Here is a 21,711-nt window from a genome sequence, read left to right as displayed (position 1 = left end):
TTAAAAAATTTTTAAAGTCACCATATTCTGACACCTGTAACTTTTTTATACTTCAAATACGGAATGTATCAGGCGTCTTTTTTTACGGGATCCCATGTAATTTTTAGTTATAATATTTTGGGGAATTGCTTTTGCTTTGATCACTTTTTTCAGAGGCAAAACAATGAAAAAAACGGCAATTTGTCACTTTTGATTTTTTTCTTCCCCGCTACGGCATTTACCGTATCGGAAAAATATTTTCATAGATTTATAGACCAGCCATTTTTGGACACGGGGATACCTAATGTGTATGTGTTTCACAGTATTTAAGTAATTTTATATGTGTTCTAGGGAACAGAGGGGTGATTTGAACTTATTATTTTTTAATTTTTTTTATATCTTTTTATACATTTGTTAGACCCCCTAGGGGTCTTGAGCCCTTTTGGGTCTGATCAAAATACTAATGCATTGCATAAAACAGTCTGTTCTATTGCAGGCCACATAGAGTAGCCTGCAATCCTATTAATATTATAAATGTGAAAGTTTGTGAGTTTGGATGTTTGTGGGTTTGTGTGTTCGGATGTTTGTTAGTCAATCACGCAAAACCCGCTTGACCGATTTGGCTGAAATTTTCCACAAACATAGTTAATACACCCCATTGCGCAATAGGCTACTTTTCGTCACAATAGCGCACATACGTTTTTCCCAGGACCCTTTGGATGTTCGGATCTTTTGCGGTCAATCACGCAAAAACCGCTCCACCGATTTGGCTGAAATTTTCCACAAACATAGTCCCTACACTCAATTGCGCAATAGGCTACTATTCGTCACAATAGTGCACATACGTTTTTCCCAGGACCCCCACAAAACCCAAACTCACATCACTATCTCTGCAATCTCACACACTTTGGACCATAGCAAGCCACAAAATTCATATTACCCCCTACAGCAGAGGTCAGCAACCCCTGGCACACATGCCAAGAGTGGCACTCCTGCCATATTTCACTGGCATGCCAGCAGCACAGGACCTGCAAGAGTTAAATAAAGTCTCTGCTAGAGCTGAGGCATAAGGACACTCCCCTTTGCGAGGGGTGCAGGAAACCCAGGGGGTGGAGCTTAGTCGCTCAAGTCTCTGCCTGCTATAGTGATAGCTCCTGCCGAAGCTGCTAGCAAACTGAAAGTAAGAAGCACACAGCTCCCTTCCTTTACTTCCTATTCTCATTAATGTCAGCCATTTGGGGTTATTAGTTTAGTGTTAGTAACTCCATGTACCTCACATTAATAGGAATAAACCCCATCATGTCCCTCATATTAACCCCTGTGTGCCCCATATAAAGGTTACTAATATGTGAGACATATGGAGGTACTAATAAAAGACCTCAGTAATGAAGATACTTAATTATTACCTCCAAGTCTCTCACATATCAGTACCTAGAGATGAGCGAGTACTGTTGGGATCAGCCGATCTGAACAGCACGCTCCATAGAAATGAATGGATGCACCTGGTACTTCCGCTTGGACGTAGCCAGCGTGCTTAACCCCCCGCGTGCCGGCTACGTCCATTCATTTCTATGCGAGCGTGCTGTTCGGATCGGCTGATCCCAACAGTACTCGCTCATCTCTATCAGTAACTCTTACACTGGGGTTAATGTGAGGGACATGATGGGGTTAATTGCTATTAATAAGAGGCACATGGAGTTACTAAACTGTCATGCACAGGGCCAGACTTTATGTTGCTTACTCAAGAGTATCCTGTGCCCAAAACTTACATGTACTGGCGGAAAATAACAAATCATACAATGTCGTATATCGAAGTATATTAACCTGAAATACCTCTGTCCCAAAGACACTATGTACAGTTTATACCAACACCGTATAGCAGCTGAAATACAAATTACATTCATCACAAAAGTCTCATGTGCTCTCAGAATTACAGCAACAACAAGATACACAGTTACATTTCATATCCCATCCCTTATACACAGTACGAAAACCTTACCCGCGCCTGTATATACCCACTTCTACAATCACCGCAGACGAAGTCGCGGGTACCAGCTAGTAGAACATATTGCATGACAGGTCTAAGAGCCTTCACAAGGCTCCTGGCTGTCATGATAACTGGATGCCGGCCCTGGAGCTAGCAATCCACAGGAATATTGAGGCGCCCACGCACCTCCCGTAAAATGCCGCCTCGGGTTTTATGCAGCAATCGCGGGCATTAGCACTGGGTGCCTGCTGTATATAACAGCAGACATCCGGCGGCTATGGTGGCCACCCTCTTTACACACCCGGATGTCGGGAAATGGTTTAAGCAGGTCATAATTTTCTAGCAATATGGGGAAAAAAATAATCTCTGTTGCCGAAAAGCATCAAATAGTGTAATAGTGTTTTGGACAAAGTATGAAAATATTATACACTTCAGGAAAACTTAAGTGTGATCATCATATTGTGAAGAGATTAGTGGATAAATCAGAGCACAGATGGGTTCGTGCAGTTAATGGTATAATGAGGAAAGTTTCTGCCAGACGATTCATCGGATTAAGAGAGCAGCTGCTAAAATACCATTAAAAAAGGAGCAAACAGGTATTTGAAGCTGCTGGTGCCTCTGGAATCATACAAACATCAAAGATTAGGATCCTCCAGAAACTTTCAATTGTACATAAACCTACTATTCAGCCACCTGTAAAGAGTCCTCACAAGCAGAATAGATTATAGTGGGCCAACACACACATGAAGACTTATTCTGAAACAGCCTTGTCTACCGATAAGAGCCATGTAAGCCTGGATTGTCCAGATGGGTGGAGTAGTAGATGATTGGTGGATGGCCACCATGTCCCAATAAGGCCAAGGAAGTGGCAAGGAAGTTAGCAAGGAAGTGGCTGAGTTATGTTTTGGCCCATAATCATGGGGAGAGAGCTGACAAGCCCATTTATGGTTCCTGAATGTGTGGAAATGACCAAAGAAAAGCATATAGAGTTTTTGACTGACCACCTTCTTCCATGGTATAAAAAAAAAACAAAAAACTGTGCCATCTTCATGCATAACAATTCACCATCTCAAACAGTAATAATATCTCTGAGTCATTGGCCGCTAAAAGGCATAAAAGGAGAGAAACTCCTGGTGTGGTCACCATCCTCCCTGACTTCTACCCTATTAAGAACTTTTGGCGTATGCTCAAGCAAAAGACCTATGAGGGTGGAAGGTGGGTCAAAACAAAACAGCAGCTCCAGGAGCCTATTCTGACATCCTGCAAAGAAACTATCCAAAAACTTCCAAGTTCATTGGATGCAAGAATTATTTACTTAGCTATAGTGATGGTGTACCCTATAGTCTACGCCATTCTAAAGCACATGACTGAGTGTGCAGGAGAAGAGGGACCAACTTTTTAATGGAAGGCACTCGGGTCACACTCAGATGACACATGGGGGGTTTTAACCCATTTTGTTCCGATATCATGGACCAAGATGGGACCTGCTGTGTAATTATTGGAATGGAGCATCAATCCATGGCACACTCTGTTTTCTGCATATAGCCTTACTGCAGCCAATAGCTGGCCTCATCAGTACAGTATGTGGCACAAGACCATGAGACCAATCAATGCCTGCAGTGGCCATATGGATTGTAGACACTGCTGAATCGAGATAGGTCTCAAGATTATATATATTACACTTCAAAATGAAATCACTTTTAATATAAAAATAAAAAAAACAAATAATTTAGTGTGTTGCAACACATTATTTGCTATATATGACAGAAGATAAAATGATTGACCCAGTAGGCATAGGAAAAAGTTATAGTATTCCCTGTATATCAGCTAGGAGTGGAGTGGGGTCCATCTATCAATACATTATTTATGGACTGGTATCAGGACAATAGATGGCTGCACTCAGCAAATACAGGGTACTAATGTAAATTCTCCAAATGGTTGCTTCCCTATATAAATTTATGGGGAAAATTTAGCATATTTGTATGTAAAATTTGCATACAATGTTTTTCAAAAATGCCTGGATTTGTCTTACACTCAGCATCTTCTGCAATGTGGGGATGAGATTAAATAAAATTTCAATTGCTTTGTTGGCCCTGTAAAATAGTGTTTTTTTTCCATTACACTTCCACAATGGCCAAAAACGTTGCAATTCAGCAACATCGGTTTGTAACCTTAAGCCAATATCAGCCACCAAGAGGATGCAAGATTTTGGCTAAAATCCATCCAAAAGTTACATGTGCCTAGTGCCAGTAACCCTTGATCCAAAAGTTATCTGTGTCTAGTGCCAAAAACTCTTGACGTGCATCAATTTCGTATATTGTAGTCGCTGAAAAAGAAATGAGAGAACCCACTTGTTGCGTGCGGTATGGTATCTCGATATCTTTACTTACATACAACTCATGAGATGGCAGGAAACCACTTTATATAAGTTTCTCGCATGTGAATGTCCTTCATTATACACTAGAAATAGGTTGATATTTATCATCTCCATGTATAAGTTGCATGCCAAGTAGTTCACAGTGTATTTTATACAATTACCCATGAATATAGACTCTGTGATGCATTATCGGTACTTCCGAGGATGGCACGGAGGCTGAACACAGTTCAATGCACCCTGGCACATGCACAGTGCCACTCAGGTACTCCTGTTTATGGAGCGCGATGCTACTTCATAAGACCAGCGCAAGGCCACAACCTGCACTATGTAACATCATGGAGTATGTTCATCTGAAGTCATCCATGATACAACATGGCAGAGGTTCCTCTCTCCACAGTTCACTGGAGAAGAACAGAACCAAGTATGTGATAAGACATGGTGAAGGACAACTGGACAAATGTGACAAAGGGAGCACCGAGAGTCCGCTTAACCATTTATCCACCGTGTCATTACCATATTCCAAGGAGAATATATATTGTATACAGTTACATATACACTGTCCAAATGTATACATTTACCAAATCCAAATCCCATCTAGAGCAAGCAAAGCGCCTCTCCTGAGTAGTGACCCACCTGTGAAACGGTCACCAGTTACTAAGGCTCAAACATGGGGGTCGGTTCCACCACCTTACAAGTCAATTCAAGCTAAATCAACCATGTTGACAATTTACGATCCATAAACGTGTTCTTTTGTCAAAATTTCAACTGTAGCAGGTGTTTGTGGTATTAATTTAGAGAATTTCCCATCCATTCTTATGATATTACTCCATTATTCCATGAAGAGTACTGATGATGAAGCTATGTATACACTGAAATACGCCACAACAGTGTCTTCTTGAAACAATGCTCAACGGTCACCATCTAAAATATACAAACAAAGGCTGAATGTCTGAACTTGTGTTGAATTTTCTATTTTTTTAAATAAAGTTTTGCAAACAAAAATACATTTTCTTAACGCCCAACTGGGAACCTCTGAAAAAACTGCAATAAACACAATAACACTAGGCACAAACAGTGTTAACAATGAGTAATATTAACATTTCAATAGCGGATAAGCCAGTCCTCAGGGCACAGACACTGGCGTCTAAACAAACACTGACACCTTCACTGTCACCAGGATCAGTTTTTAGGGACCAAACTGGTATATTAGAAACTTTTAACACCACAATAAAATCACCCATTATTAGAAAAAAAAACATTTTATTACAAAACTGTATCAAAAATAATTAGAAGCGACATATCAAAAATTAAACTGCAGCAAAATCAAAAAATTCAATACAAAAATTACATATTTATATTACTGCCATATACAAAAAAACAAAAAAAAAATGCGCACAAAATGATATAGAAGGATACATTCAAGCTCAACACAATAACATCCAAGAATAATCTGTAATCTCGTTTGATCCATTGTCCAATCTATAATCCAGCAAATAAAATAAAACTATTAAACCATTATAATAATACCACAATCGATGTACTCACTGCTCATTATTACTATCATCAACCATATTATTGGCATGTCAGTATTGATCTTTGATGATAACCTTGGTGACCCTCAACCTCTTGCGCTAGCTTTTTACAAAAAGTTGACTGCACAAACTTAAACTCAGCCATCTTAATGGATATTCCCATTGCATCCTTTAATGGCGGAGACTGGAAGACCCATCGGTCGGTGGCAGCCTAATACAAAAACCGCCAAACTGGCCAGTCTGTTGTCATATATATTTAATTTACTAAAATTCAATAAATTGTTAAAATTCAATACATTGTATAAAATTACAACAACAAATCTTATAAAACATTCACTACATATACCAGCGAGAGATCGAATATAGATATCGGGAAAGGCGTTAGGTTTAAGACTGCTTCAAGCACCAAACAATTGTCTCAACTATTTTTAACACCGTCTTAGATCTAACAATGTCCAAGTATAATAGAACTTCTCTTACATTTCAGTTTGTGGAATTACTAGTTCAATCCGCCAGTACTGATGCCAATAATAGGACATGGCCATCATTTCATCATAGCATAAAAAATTACTACAGGTATATCTTGGATCACTTATGTGCTGGCTCCGTTACATGGTGCAAGAGAGTGAGGTCAATGCCAATTTTTGGGATACAAACTCATGGGATACAAAGAACATACTTGATACATACCCCTATGGCTCACTGGGGCTAAGAAGGTAAAGGGTCAATGTTTTACAACATCCTGTAATATGGCATTGGTACGGTGGTGGTAACTAGTACTCCTGCATCATGGGAGAGCATACAAAGTTGTTCTGTACAGTCATAAAATATTATAAAATTAATATAATCTTTATTTCTAGGTTCATAGGTCACATAAACTGGATCACGGACTCTAGTATCCAGTTCAACGTGCAGCAAATTGTCGATATGATGAGGTCATCTGAACATGAAGCAGTTCTCATTGCAGCTTTATAATAATACATAGTCTATCTTATATAATGCAGGTGTTACCTATCGCATTTAAGGAGTACAATGACCCATGGGACACTTTTCCTGTACAAACGTAACATTATACCAAGTAAAGTTTTCATAGTTGTACAAATACTTTATTGGTTGAGTTAATGGGACACTAAACCTGAAGTCTTCCCATAAGTCGTACTGTAGGTTGAAGTTGGGTGTTGTTCTCCATAAGTGGCCATTTTTGGCTGGTGGGGTGATTTTTGGAGTTTTAGGTTTGCCCCATGTTGAATACTGTATATTTGTACATGATCTCATCAGTTCAGTTAAGGGGGTCATATACATTAGACAATTCCTAGCTAAAAGTTTTCGGAGCAGTACCTGGCACCCCATACCCTTCCAAAGTACCAAGCCAGTTTTCCTGTTATATCTATGGATGGAGGAGGACAGATTGAGTGTGGGACACAAAAAAAAAAAAATCACGTAAAACAAAAACTTAATAGCTGTCGATCTACTAGCGCCCATAGAAACATCCCAAAAATAAGAGAACCCACTGACCAAAAAACAACTCTGCATGGGCAGCCTGACTTGAGGAAGCTTTCTACTTTAGGTTTAGTGCGCCTTTAACAAAGAATTGCATTGTACCGTTAAATACGACAGACTTCCACCAACAACTTAACCCTCTCCCTGCCACCAGAAAACCCTCCTCGGGTCAGCATCCTCGCTGTATAATCCAATAAGTGTAAACAGATAATCCAAAAATCATCGGTCAAAGCTCAGCTCTCCCCAGAGATAATCCATAATCCCTGCTTTCTGGGCACTGATCATGTCGGCATGATGTGGTACAGATGTCTATCACCAGCTACCTCTAGCTGGTACAATATACAGGGGCTTCCTCGGGTTGTGCCCACAGGGAACAGGTGAAAACATCAAGCAACAAGCCACAAAGCAACAGCAGATGTAAAACTTGTAGTAGACTAGTTCCTCCCCCCCATGGCAGGGTAGGTTACCCCCACCACCGGTGCCAGGGGAGTGTGACAGCTGTGTGCCCAGCAGTGCTCTGCCCCACGCCCCAGCAGCAGCCACTTACCAGCACGTTGCCCTGCATTTTAACCGTTTTGATTATCGGCTTGTCCTTCATGTTGTCTCTGTCGCTTTCTCTCAATCCATTCGAGTTTAGGAAGCAGCTCCCTGTTTATGATTTCACATGTCTACGCTGTGTAGCACTGGGTGGCCACCTCCCCCTCCTCCTCCTCCTCTCCTCTGTCTTGTGGGGTTTTGAATGGGAGTTATCAGCCTCATTGAGGAGGGACATACTAAAAGGAATGACAGTTCCCGTCTGATAAAAGCAATGCCAACTGAATGCAATGAGAGGGCGAAGAAGATTTGTGTAGATTTCCAGAAATTCCATCTCTGTAGATTACATCTTGCACAGGCTAGCTGCTAAGACGCTCGCTCATATTTTACATGGGGAAAGATGAGGAATGACAACTGTTTAGGGAATGCCAGTGGGAATATGTATAGGACAATTGGCATGGGGTGCGTTAAAAGACTCCGGTTTTGACTAAATCCCTCAAAGACGCACATTAGATTTATTCTATAGCACTGTGATCATAGTAAAATATTCTGCAAGGACAACTATTTTATGTGGAATGACAGCATGTACTGTGTCCAAACAGAAATGTAATAGAAAAAGCAGCATGGGATAGATAAAAGGACCCTGTATGCAGAAGAGCCTTACAAAAGTAATACTATGGAAGAAAAGCTTTGTAATATACAAGTACAAAAATAAAATAAAGATAAAAGATACCGGCGCGAGTTATAGAAAACACTCTATTTTTACCATACTTAATACTTTAGTCCCCCCCCCCAATCCCCAAAAGATACAACTTTGAAACCTATTTATATCTATGGGATTGACATAGCGCAGTGTCAGTTACATAGAATACAATGGAGTGGTGGATTGATGTGTATACTATTGCTCCCGTGTATCAGGGACCTCGAGACCCTCCAGCCATTATATATTTCTCACTTATCTTGTGGGTAGGATAAACTCTGTTCATAGAATAACCCCTTTAGGCTGAGGCCCCACGTTGCTGGAATGCAGTTTATTTTGTTGCAGATTTTGCTGCGGTTTTTTGGTCCAAAGCCAGAAACATATTGAGCAGAAGGTAGTAATGTTGAGCAGACATGTAATATTTTGTACTTGGCCAAATATACTGATAAGACCTTCAGTGATTTTTTTTTTTTTTTAACCAAATAGGGTTAATATTATATGCGAATTCATTTCATAACATATTTTCTAGTGGTTTGAGCTCTGTTATTATACAAAACTCCATTTCTCTATATGAAAGTTTCTAAGATTACATTTATAGAGTAAGTAATAAATCGGAAAGCTTCCCCTAGTGGTGGATGAAGGAAGCCAAAATGTTATCGTTTACACTAGATTCACACTAGCATTCTGGTTTCCCAAAAACAGCAAACCTATTCGCTTAAAACCCTGATACCAGAGGAAACCCACGGACCCCATAGACTATAATGGGGTCCGTGGGGTTTCCGCTTACAGGACTTTAGTCTCCACCTAAAGTGGAATAGGGACGGAGTCTCATACTAGTGAGAATTTAGCATTAAAGGGGTATCTATCGGTGATTAGTGTGAGTTTGATGCTTGGACCTCACTGATTGGTAGATCTTTATTGACAGATAAGCAAGTGACAATTTTGTGTACCTAGAAGCTCTTCCTTTGATCCAGTCTGGTTTCAGATTAAACCTCCTAGTTGATGTCATGAGTTGCCAGGGGACTGCTGAGACCTGTGATTTGGCCTCAGAGGCCATGTGGGGCTTGAATTAAAGCATCATGACATTATTGCACCCCATTTGGGCAATTGGAACCAATTACAGGCCTCAACATTCCATAAGGGTTCTTCATATCAGGCAGAAGGTTAGAAGAGCCCACAAGACCACCCCGTGTGTCAAGTGTCATATAAGTAGTCCAGAAGAGGTAAGGGGAGAGGAGTACAAGGGTTTATTATGTTTCTCCACCTCCCCTGGGCCTCCATTATACTCTGTGGACTGAAGTGACCCCAGAATATAATAATAGCAGTTCCAGTTTCTACCAAACAACTTAGGCCTGAAACTAAACAGACAGATGAACCCATAAATATTCATCAAAACAAATCTCGTGAGGTTGGCCCATCTCTAGATTGAAGATTACATCTGTAAGTATTTGAGGCATACTGGAGTACTGAAAATGGAAGAATTCCTAGTGCCATATACTGGTTAAAGGAATTTCCCCGACTTATTAATTTATGCCGTATCCTTAGGATAGGTAATCAATAGAAGATTGATGGGTGTCTGATACCTGTGACCCTATCAATCAGGTGTCGGAGACCATGGTGTTTGGTTGAAAACCTGTCTCCTGACAGATACCCAGGCCCAGTGCTGTACATTGTACAGTGTCTGTACTTGGTATCACAGCTCACCCCATTTAAGAGCTGCGAACAGGCCACATAACCTATGAATGGTCCGTGAAGCAGAAGTGCCACTACAACTTTACATGGGTGATGCCGTGGGGTCCGGAGTGTTGGACCCTCCATATCTTCAACTGACCTCCAGTCTTAAGGATAGGTCGTCAATTAATAAAGCCTTTAATAAAAACCTTGTTGGTGGTCTAGGTGGGTCCATTCTCTTAATTTCTGGTGTCTATTTGGTTATTCACCACTTCCAGCCCAAGGTGTGATACGGATATCAAACCCCATACACAGAGGTAAGTTGGCTAAACCTACAAATTTTTAGACATGGAGCAGTACATGGCATGATGTAAAGGGGACGTCATAGTCATCTCTATGCCTCAGCGTATGGCAGGCACCGTCAATAACATTGCTTGTTTTTCCATTTATCCTTTACTAGCATTTATTGTGTCTATATCTTGCAGGTAAAAATAAATATCAGCCATCATTCCACATCAGTTTTGTGATGTGCGCAGCTATGGGGGCGTCTGTATGCAGTATATAGGATGAGGTGTGTGTGGGTTTGGGAAATCTGATAAAACAAGGGATTTTTTGCTGTTTTTCAAAGAATTTTGCATTAATATTCCATATTATGGAGTGACCGTGCTACACTTACAATACATAAGAGCTGAGCTGCGTGGGAATTAGAATGGCGTTTACAAGAATCCATACACAGGCTGCAAAAAAATAAATTCAGGTGAATAAAATGCATTTTTCAGTTACAGAAACTTCTGCAACAAATCTGCTATTTGTGAATAAAGATTAAAAAAAAATTTTTTTGAAATTCAGCTCGAGCCAGATTCTGTCACATTGGCCGTCAGATAGGATTTGGTCTAAATAAATTTGGCCCAAATCCAAATTGCCCCGATTGCCTTGCAAAGTCTTAGGTCTCCTTGGAAGGTATCCAGCCCCTTCCAAGCTCTTTAATGCAAATGATATATTAGTAATCTTAAAGTGATAGTAACAAAATGGCTAAGACTCATCCACTGCGTCTTCAGTGACTTATTTATAGTCCCTCATGATTGGCTGCGTCAGAAGAAGGCTAGCCTGAGGGCATTATGGGAAAACTATGCAACTCTTCTCTATCTTCTGATCAAAATGTATACATGGCAATTCTGATCATATTTCTTTACATTGTCATGTAACCAAAGATTGCCAACATTAGGGTCACTTGCACTAAAGGGATTCTACCATTAAACTACTTTTTTTCTAATTACCACGTCGGAACAGCTTTAAGAAAGGCTATTCGTCTCCTACCTTTAGACGTGGTCTCCGCCGCGCCGTTCCGTAGAAATACCGGTTTTAACCGGTATGCAAATGAGCTCTCCGCAGCAATGAGGGCGGGCCCCAGCGCTGAAACACCAATGAGCGCGTCCCCATTGCTGCCCAGAGCTCTTTCCTGCGCCGCCTCCTTCTTCTGCAGCAACTCCGCCTCTTCTGGCTTCTCTTGCTCTTGTAGTTCTATACAGGAGCATAGAGAGGCCACCCCAAAATGGCCGCCGGCCAGCTCCTGTATTGAACTGCAAGAGCGGCTACCCAAAAATGGCAGGCGTAATTAGAAAAAAAAAAGTAGTTTAATGGTAGAATCCCTTTAAGGTTTTATTGAGACTCTGATCAAGACAAATTCTGTCCAATGGAATGTAAAGGGGTTTACCGTGACTTATTAACATTATCATTAGGATAGGTCACCAATTAAAAATAATCAGGGGTCCAACATCCGGGCCCCTGACCAATCCGTTGCAAGACTGCAGCCTGAGCATGGGCACTGCAGCTTCTTCACTATTTAGCAAGCACGGGACTAAGCAGCGATCAGGTCATGTGATAGATGAACATGATGTCACATGGCTTGTGATGCCTCCGCTGCTTCAACCAGCTGATCCATTTCATGGTGTCAGACCTTCATGGATCTTCAATTAATCACCTAACCTAGGGAAACCTCTTTAAATGCAATGGATAAAAAGAATAAAATTAAGTCTTCAATATTGAATTCTATTTCAAAAACAGATGACTAAAATTTAAAGGCCAGTGTCACCATTGAATAAAGGATTTTTAATATTGTTTGTATGTATTTTGTTATGAAAACAGTTTTTAATTGATTTTAAGTTTTTTCTTTAGTTGCCATTTTTCTTCTACATCTTGCAGGTTTTCACATACATTGCAAGCTGCACTGTCCCGTACAGTATAAAAATCAGCAAGTCTGTTGGATGGCTCTGTCTGTAGCCTTTATACATCTGCTCTCTGAATGACCATTCAATCTAGATCATTTCAGTTGACTCATAATTCAGTTTACAGCTATAGGTCCAGACGAGCAGGAACTCAGCAGCCTGCAATGTAGGTAAAAGTAGGCACATTGCAGAAAAGAACTGCGAAAAAAAAAACGACTAGAGAAATGTTTTACCCAAAAATAAGTACAATTGAATGATAAAAATTCATTCAAATATATCCATAGCTCTTAGGCCAGGGCTACCTTGTGCCCATTTGTAGGTAGACACATTGATTTTAACTACAGAGGTACACCCAAAATCTAAATGAATACATTGAGTCGTATGCAAGCATGTGACTGCAGCTGGCACTCAATAGTTAAAATCAATCAGTAGTTCTACAAAAGTCGCATTGCAGCCCTGGCCTTAAGGGGGCATTCACAAGGAGTAAAGTGACGCTGATTCTGCCACAAATCAGCACTGAGAAAATGACTCCCATTGACTTCAATGGGTTCGGTTTTCAGCGCTGATTCCGCCACAAATTATCGTGGCAGAATCAGCGCCACTTTACTCCGTGTATGTCCCCTAAAGTGATTTTCCTTGGTTACAAGTTTTCATCATTTATAATCAATATCATCTAAGAAAAAATTTCCTCCAACCACAGTCCTGGTGTCTTGAAAAGCGCTGAGGATTGAGTTATAGCAAACATGAACAAAGATAGCACTTGAAACCTAGCATATTAAGGGGCTATTGTTGTGTTTGGTGAGAAGACGCTACTCCGCAGCAAGTTATCATGCAGAAAGTCAATTTAAACTTTGCTACATCCGTAGACCGCAGCTATAGTTATATTGTCATAGAGAACCCCTATCAAATCCATAATGTATGAACATTAGACCTTGTGCACCTTTGTCTGCCTACACGTCTATTCTTGGCAGAATTTTTTAACAGACATAGAAACTGGTTTAAAAGCTTTGCTCAATTTCTGTAGTTGCTGCAGGTTACTAAAGGACACAGTATGTTTCTATGGTTGCATACATTTGCTGGTACTTTGCTGCTTTTGTATATTAACAAATGATTCAGGACTTTGTAAAATCTTGACGTGGAGCAGCGTCTTGTGCTGCCTGCAACTCTGGGGTCATGCCAAGGCCAGAATCCTAAGAAACAGGATGGCTGTAAATTTTCTGAAGGCTTGTTTGGCTACCATGCTTCGTTCTTATTTCTGGGCATGGCTTTATGTGCTGCAATCCATTTGCAGGATTGTTTCTCTTGATAGGATATTTATACATTCTGGCGACAAGACAAACATTGCTTAAAAATCTTGCACAAAATCAGACGTTATAGTGTAACAAACCGAAGGGCATGCTCACAAGAGCTTACAATCAGCTTTGGCATTGGGATAATCGGGAGCCGGCACTCCATAAAGAAATCGGGGGAACGTATTAAGACTGGCATTTATACCAGTCTTAATTTATTCCTCCGTTGGCACAAGATGTGTTTGAGTTATTAGGAGGTTCCAACCTCTTAATAATTCTGAAGCATTATGCAAGGTCCCATGTGCCAAAACGGAAGTCTATGCCAGTCAGAGCCTGGCACAAATTTCAGGCATAACTCCTGTCCGTTTTATGGGCAGTGCTATAGTAAGTCTGTTGGGACCAGGACTCCCCTTCCCTTGAGCTACACCCAGGTTTGCCCATTTATCGAAAAGATGGGGATCAGATTGGAAAATGGAGAAAGTGGAGCTTTTTTGTGCCCGAGATCTGATGTTAATTTAGTCAATTCCCCCATGAACCCTAATAGGCTAAAGCTTAGTCTAAAGTTTGTATATGCTGTTACCAACAGGGATAAAGGAGGCTTTAGAGGGCACAAGGGATCCCAACAAAAAAAGCTAAATCCACCCAGATTATATTCACTCTACTACCTTTGTACCTACAAATATAACCCTTGCCCAGCTACGCTGTTTCCTACGTATTGCATGGAAGTTACAGAAACAGAGTAGAATTCCTCTGTTAAGCTGTTTCTGTAACTCGAACCTGGTGCCCCATATTCCCATCTTGGCCATCTTTTGGTCAATATGGGAGTACCTGTTTACATTAAACCTACTGTATTGATTAAAGAAACCTCCATCAAATCTTCTGGTTACCAATGGAACAGTCAATGCGACCAACCGTGCACCTAACTACCACAGCCCGATACTATACCCTCTCTACAGTACTGTATGACATCATAACCTAAAGTATATATTATTATGTGAGTGAGTGTATTTATAGGGTTTACTATGAATGTGAGTTACACTGTATATGAGCATGTCCTCTTCCCCATACGGGGGATCACATGAAGAAGGGGCGGGGGCGCTCTGAAGACCATAAGTAGGGATTATTTTCCCAAATGACAACTTTGCAGTTACTGTATACTACCCCTACAGATTCAGATAGAGTACTATAAGATCTGCTTCTTAAAGTGACCCTTACATTTTGGCGGTGATTGCATCCCAAATAAAGATTAGTAATTGTTCAATGTAATACCATTTTCTAGTAAACTTTCTGTATCTATTCCTCATCGTTTCCAAGCTGTCTTCTTGCTATCACTACACAGGACGTTTCATTGCTTGCCTCTTGTTTACATCCATGGAGCTATATCATGGTCGTCAAAAATCAAAGTGACTGCAAGCAGTGATCTTAAGGCGATTATTCCACCTCCTTGAGAAAAGATGCAATGAAGTTGTGCCATCCACTTACATAGTATGGAGGCTCATTCTGTGCAGAGTATATAGCAGCGTACATGTCTACCTAATGGTCAGTGTGCGGGTGGTCACACATGCTCAGTCACAGCCCCCACAGCTGGGTCTTTGCATAGTGAACCTCTAGTAGAAATAGCTTTCTGCCTGGTCACTGTATAGGAAGTAATACTAAATTACTAATGTCTTCCCTGAAGAATGCTATCTATATTGGCTGCTCTACAGTGAACACAGGATTACTATACATACATGACCTGGCTTTGGGGGCATTGCCTAAGCCCATCCATCAATCCTCAGCATAGTAGCTGGAATTACAGACTGTTATACTCTTTAAACACCAGGTGGCACTATACTATGTAAGTAAATGTTAGGGTCAGTGCACACAGAGTTTTCTGGCGCTGATTTTGACGCAGAATCCGCCTTTTTTGGAGGCTTATTTTGAGGTGGATTCAGCATCAAAATCAGCGCCAAAAAACTCTTAGGATCAAACTGCAAACAGTGTTCTGTTTGATCTATACAATGGACATGGCATTGGTGGGTCAACCCCAGAAAAGACCATAAGGATCCGATGTAGAAAGTCTATATCAAGGGTAGGGAACCTTCAGCACTCGAGCTGTTGTAAAACTACAACTCCCAGCATGCATACTTGCTCTCCTGTTCTTGGAATTCCCATGGATGTGAATGGAACATGTGGGGAATTGTAGTTTCACAGCAGCTGGAGTGCCATAGGTTGCTCACCCCTGGTCTATAATATCATTTTACAGGATATAAAGAATAGCCTTCATTTGCCGGACCCAGCGCCGCACCTCTCATGAGGCGACCTGAAGTGACCGCTTCAGGCGGCGCTATGCCAGGGTCCTGGGGGGTGGGGTGGGGCGGGGGGTATTGACCTAAGCCAGTCCAGGACAAGCTGTCCTGGACTGGCTTAGCGTCACTGTCTTGGCAGCCCGGCACGGGAAGCGAGCAGTGGATTGGGGAGGCCCTGTGGACGCAGCGCTGCTCCAGCGGCCTCCCCTCACGCTTAGCAGAGAGCAGGTCCTCTCCCTGCCTGCTAACGCCGCCCATCCGCCCCACCCCCTCCTTCCGGGGGGGGGGGGGGGGGCTTTCTATCGTCCACCTCAGGCGGCAAAAAGCTAGGTTCACCCCTAGCCGGACCCTAATATCCCTTTAAGTCATCAAATAGTCCTAGTTGTGTAAGTTTTCAAGGTGCCCTGACCTCCATCCTAATGTCACATTGGAGAGAGGTGTCCATGCACGTGCAGATCTCTTCATTTACTCGTGAGGACATTCTAAAAATAGCTGGGGCAATCTTCTTGGTTATTTTTCGATCTCTCATACAAATGAATGAAAAATCCTGCACATGTGCAGCCATCTTTCCTTGCAACAGCAACATGGGGGTTAGGTAATTCCTTATCTTGAGAAAGATACAGGTCCTAGAAACGGAACTTGTAACGGTCAGGTCTTTACAGCTTAGTGAATATCGCCATGAATGCCCAAATGGAAATACCCCTTTAAGGTCATCCTATGAGACATTTACTTTGGCCCCTTTTTTGCTTGACAAATGTAGAACAAGTCAATTCTGTAGACGCAGCTTAGATTTCCTGTTCCGCAGATCGTTCCCATCTCTGATTATGTCCTTAGGCAATCGATACATTGAACAGAATGGAATAATGTGGCCCTCAGTAAAATCCATCATGTGCGGCTTATGGCAGATATAAACCTGTGCGCATTGAACAACACAAGCCTGCTCTTCAAACAGGAACATTGCAAGTCAAGTCACACGCACAGGTAGAGCCTAATAGCACTGGCTGCTTCCCCCGCACTCCTCCCGTCCCGTGTCCTCACATCAGACTGGCCACTGCTCTGCCACTTTACAAGAAAGCTTTTTATTCTTTGCCTAGAAAGAAATCACACGGAACGCTGGAGATCCTGAAAGAGAAAGCTTGCTATTAAGTGGATCTTTGTGTGGGGCTAGAGATAGACTTGCTATGAAATACTGCTTAATGAATTTTGTATGGGGGAAAGCATGTTTGCATTGTTAGATGTGAAATAAGAACTTTTCTATTTGATATATCCTATGCGGCAGATTCACTGCCATATTACTGCAACGTATCTTTCACATTATGCTACGTGCGGTTAGATTTACATAAAATCATAGAACTACGTACTGATGTAACAGCTGAATTGGTCCATTAAAGGAGTTTAAAATATTGATGATGTGTCCCAAGTTGAGATTGGACACCCAGGACCCCATAGATCACCAGTCCTCAGCAGATGATCCACAAAAATGGAACAGGAAGCAGACAGCGCTGTTCTCTGTGTAGTGGTCAGAACAGGTATTGCAGATCAGTTCACGTTCATTTGATGTGGTGTCACTCGAGAGACCCCAAGGAAGCGCTGGACACCTTGAGCGAACCCAGAAGAGATGAAGGAGTTTGTGTTTTTCTTGTTTTTTTTTTTTTTTTATAAATGTGGATTGTGAGCCCCATACAGGGATCACAATGTACATTTTTTCCTTATCAGTATGTCTTTGTAGAATGGGAGGAAATCCACGCAAACACGGGGAGAACATACAAACTCCTTGCAGATATTGTTCCTGGCGGGATTTGAACCCAGGACTCCAGCGCTGCAAGGCTGCACTGCTAACCACTGAGCCACCGTGTTGCCCCAGTATAAGTGTTTATTGTGTTTCTGCACCTTCCCTTCGCCTTCACTTATGCTTTGGGATATGAAGAGACACCATAGCATACAAGTGGTATCAACCCCAAATATTTTGAACGTGTGTGATAATTATTGCCAAACATCTGCAAATAGAATAGTCAAATAATAGTCATAATGAAGACAGATATAAAGTATAAAGCTACACAGTATCCAGATAAAATGTGGATACAATGTCCAGATAATAAGACTTACAATGTACAGGTATAGTAGTAAATACAGGGTGCAGGTAAATAATGCTGTAAAATAGTAAACTGTTCTGTACTCCAGTCTTAATCATTTTCCCGGCTGGCATGAGAGATGCTCAAATTATTAAGAGGCTCATGTGCTACAGAATGAAAACCTACACCAATAGAAAATGTAGATTTTCTACACAAGTCTTCAAGATGGTCTCCGACCTGCTCCACCACTTTCATAAAAAGTTCTAAACAGGGCACAAAAAGAGGGGCTGACGCATCTTTGGTACAAATAAGGACCATGAACCAAAGACACAATGCAACTATTAATTGTGACTTATTTTCTCAGACAAATAAACTTGTAGACTTTCTTAAGAGTTACTAGCTGTATTATAAGACAAGCTGGTATACCTCTTAATGTTTTTGTCACATCCCCAGGATTAATTTCTCAGTATGCGGTGGAGCTTCTGCTCGGCCAAGCGCTGTATATCACCTTCAATAACCTAATTAGATTGTTCACAACACCATGCCTAAGTCATCCTTATTAACTATGAATAATTACAATAGATATGTTCAAATAAAATCCTAATTGGAGATTGTGGGCAATTGGGCAAAATGATTGTATCCATCAGGAGAAACTGCTGAAGGGTCATCTACCATTTTGGCCAGCGCATCGTCCAGACTACATTTAGGTTGCATTCACACATTGTGACACAGTCGTGTTTTTTTTCCAGTTTTTGCTGTTTGTTTGTTTTAGGGTGGGTTCACACCTGCACCCGGTCTCCGCTTTCGGGTTTCCGTCTTCTGCCGAGAGAAACTGGACAGGAGATGGAAACGTGGAGGTCAGATTTCAAACACATTCACTTGAAAGGGTTTGCAAAGTGCCCACCCGTGAGCGTTTTTTGCCTCTCCGCCGTGAAACCATTTTTTTTTTTTTTTTAACTGGACACAAAGTTGGACATGCAGGACTTTGTGTCCGGTTAAAAAAAAAAAAAATGGTTTTGATGTGGAGAGGCACAAGACGCACATGGGCGGTCACTTTGCAAACCCTTTCAAGTGAATGTGTTTGAAAACTGCCTGCCTGGTTTCCGTCTCCTGTCCAGTTTCTCTCAGCAGAAGACAGAAACCCGAAAGCGGAGACCGGGCGCAGGTGTGAACCCGCCCTTAGTTGTGTTAGGCCAGGGCCCCACCTTGCGGAAACTTAGCTTTTTTTTTGTTGCGTTTTTTGAGCCAAAACCAGGACTAGATTGAGCAGAAGTTAGAAGTATAAAGACTTCCTATATATTTCCAATTCCATTTGTAGCCATTCTTGGCTTTGGCTCAAAAAACTGCAACAAAATCTGCAACAAAAAAAAGCTGCATTTCTGCAATGTGGGGCCTCAGCCTTAAGTTTTTTCTGCAGGATTGTTGCAACAAAAAAAAAACAAAAAAAAACCCAAACAATTTCGGGAGGTTTTTCAATCATCAGATCTCAGGAAAACATGATGCCGAATCTAAATGAAGAAAACTTATCTGTGTATCTGCCTTGTGCGATTCCAATTTTCACCGCTTCCCAACACAGCCATTTTTTGTTTTTTTACTCCCTTCTTTCCATGATTGTTTTTGAAATTGCATCATTTCTCGTGTGGATTTTTTTCTACAATGTGAGGCTGGTATTAGCCAGAATCTCATCCATTTTGCAGGTAATGTAAAACGCAGCAATTTTTACCGTGATGTTCCCCTCATTTTTGCAACGTGTGGCCCTGCTGTGAATATGGAGGGGTGCCCTGCAGAGTAGTTGCCAGCACGGTTTTTCTTACTTCTCTGCCTTTATCTAGGTCTCCATTTTCTCATTATGAGAAGGACATCACAATGACAAAGTGGTAATTTACATGAGACAAGGAACATAGTTTTCCTTGTTACCGTCGATAACTACACATTGTAGTGCGGATATCCAGGTTGCATTCTGTTAAATATTTCATGCGCTCTATTTGCTAACAGATACAAAATGACCTTTTATTGGAGAGTAACTTGTACTTTTGTTCTCGCCACCATTTGAAGGTCAGACAATGTTTGGCGGAATTATCCACAAGTAAATGATAGATTCTGTGCACTAAATACTATTTTAGTGAAAATGGCCCATTGGTCAGAGGAATAATGAGAATTCTGCTTCTGCACAGGGGAATGTGCCTCTGGTTACCTCTGCAAATTCTATTACATCCTAACTCTTTGTAGTATTTTTGACTTCAAGACAGAGATATTAATGTCTACTTGCAAGGGGCAAATGCTATGGCCAGGTGATTTACAACATCCTTTATTCCCTTCATATTCCTTTCTCTGTCTACAGATATATTTCCCTGTTTGCCTGCCAGCAGTTGTTTGAGATTGAAAAAAAGGACGTAGCTATTTCCTAGCAGAAACAGCGCCCCACTTGTGTGTGGCTTATGTAGGTACTGCAGTATAGCTTCAATCACATGGGACTTACCTGGCCATACATATTAGATTGATGTCAGCCAAGCCCACCAATTAGATCTAACTGAGTGGCTATCTAATCTATATGGGATGGGCACACCTATCTATTAGGTTTAGTGGACAAATGGAGGGATGGGGGGGGGGGATTGCATAGCTGTTGACTGAAAGTTACTATATCTACTGTGTGCTACAAATGTCTCCTGCAATACCTGGTTAATAACATTGTTTGTACCTTAGGGCTCGTTCACATCTGCGCCCGGTCTCCGTTCTGTAGGTTTCCATTTCCTGCACAAAACTGAGCAGGAGACAGAAACCTGCAGGACTCTTTCATACCCATTCATTTGAAAGATGTTCGGCCGTGAGCGCCGGTGAGTGTTTTATGCTCTCCACCGCGAAACCGTTTTTTTTGAAAATCGGACACAGAGTCAGGCATGCAGTACTCTGTGTCTGATTTTAAAAAAACGGTTTTGCGGCAGAGCGCATAAAACGCTCACAGCCGGACCCGGTCTGACAGCTTTCAGTCTTCAAGACAGAAAGCTGAGAACGGACTCCGGGCGCTAGTGTGAACTTAGGGTAAATCCAAATTGTTTTAGGTGAAGTAGATGTAGTGTACTAACCAGATAATATGTAACTTAAGTCCCTTTGTCCATCAGTTCTCATGAATGAAGTTGAGTGAAGTTCAGAATGTTTGTAGCAGCATTGGAGTATAGAGAGGATGGGAGTAGTAATCTGTCATTAATTTGGCTAACGTTGACTAAAGTCAGTTTTACGAACACCCCAGAACTCCTTGGGGTTGGGACTACAATAAAGAGGAGTCTGCATTATGGATGTTAGGGCCATAACAAACTTCCCATACTCTGTGGTACATTTTCGACTGATCATGGTTCAGGTGCCCTTGTCGTTGTTGCAGGATTCTTGAGACAGTTGATAACATAAATAACTCACAGTCGTCACTGTACCTTATATTAAGGAAAGTGAACAGTTGGTAACAAAAATCTTCCACAAATATGGACTCTACTGTGATGGAGCAGAGGCTTTAAGATGGTTCTCCCCGGGTCAGCGGTGGTTCTTTGGTTTTGGCGGTTTCTCTG

The 21,711-nt window shown here is 41.4% G+C and overlaps 1 protein-coding gene across 2 annotated transcripts in view; it reads right to left on the bottom strand.

Moving 5' to 3' along the window:
- The window catches only part of DPP6 (dipeptidyl peptidase like 6), a 1,283,113-nt gene that overhangs the window by 1,122,805 nt on the left and 138,597 nt on the right, over window positions 1-21,711 (bottom strand). The window contains exon 1 of one of the 2 annotated variants that reach the window (XM_075271531.1): window positions 7,923-8,086. The exons of the other annotated variant lie outside the window; for it this stretch is intronic. Within the exon in view, the coding sequence (XP_075127632.1) occupies window positions 7,923-7,973 (51 nt within the window). The 5' untranslated portion in view covers window positions 7,974-8,086. Of the gene's footprint in view, window positions 1-7,922; window positions 8,087-21,711 lie in introns of those variants that run through there. 2 annotated transcript variants of the gene reach the window in all.

This window comes from Leptodactylus fuscus, chromosome 4, assembly GCF_031893055.1.
Source record: "Leptodactylus fuscus isolate aLepFus1 chromosome 4, aLepFus1.hap2, whole genome shotgun sequence".
NCBI classification, from domain to species: domain Eukaryota; kingdom Metazoa; phylum Chordata; class Amphibia; order Anura; family Leptodactylidae; genus Leptodactylus; species Leptodactylus fuscus.
The sequence above is the reverse complement of the archived record's forward strand: the minus strand, read 5'-3'. Positions and strand labels throughout refer to the sequence as shown.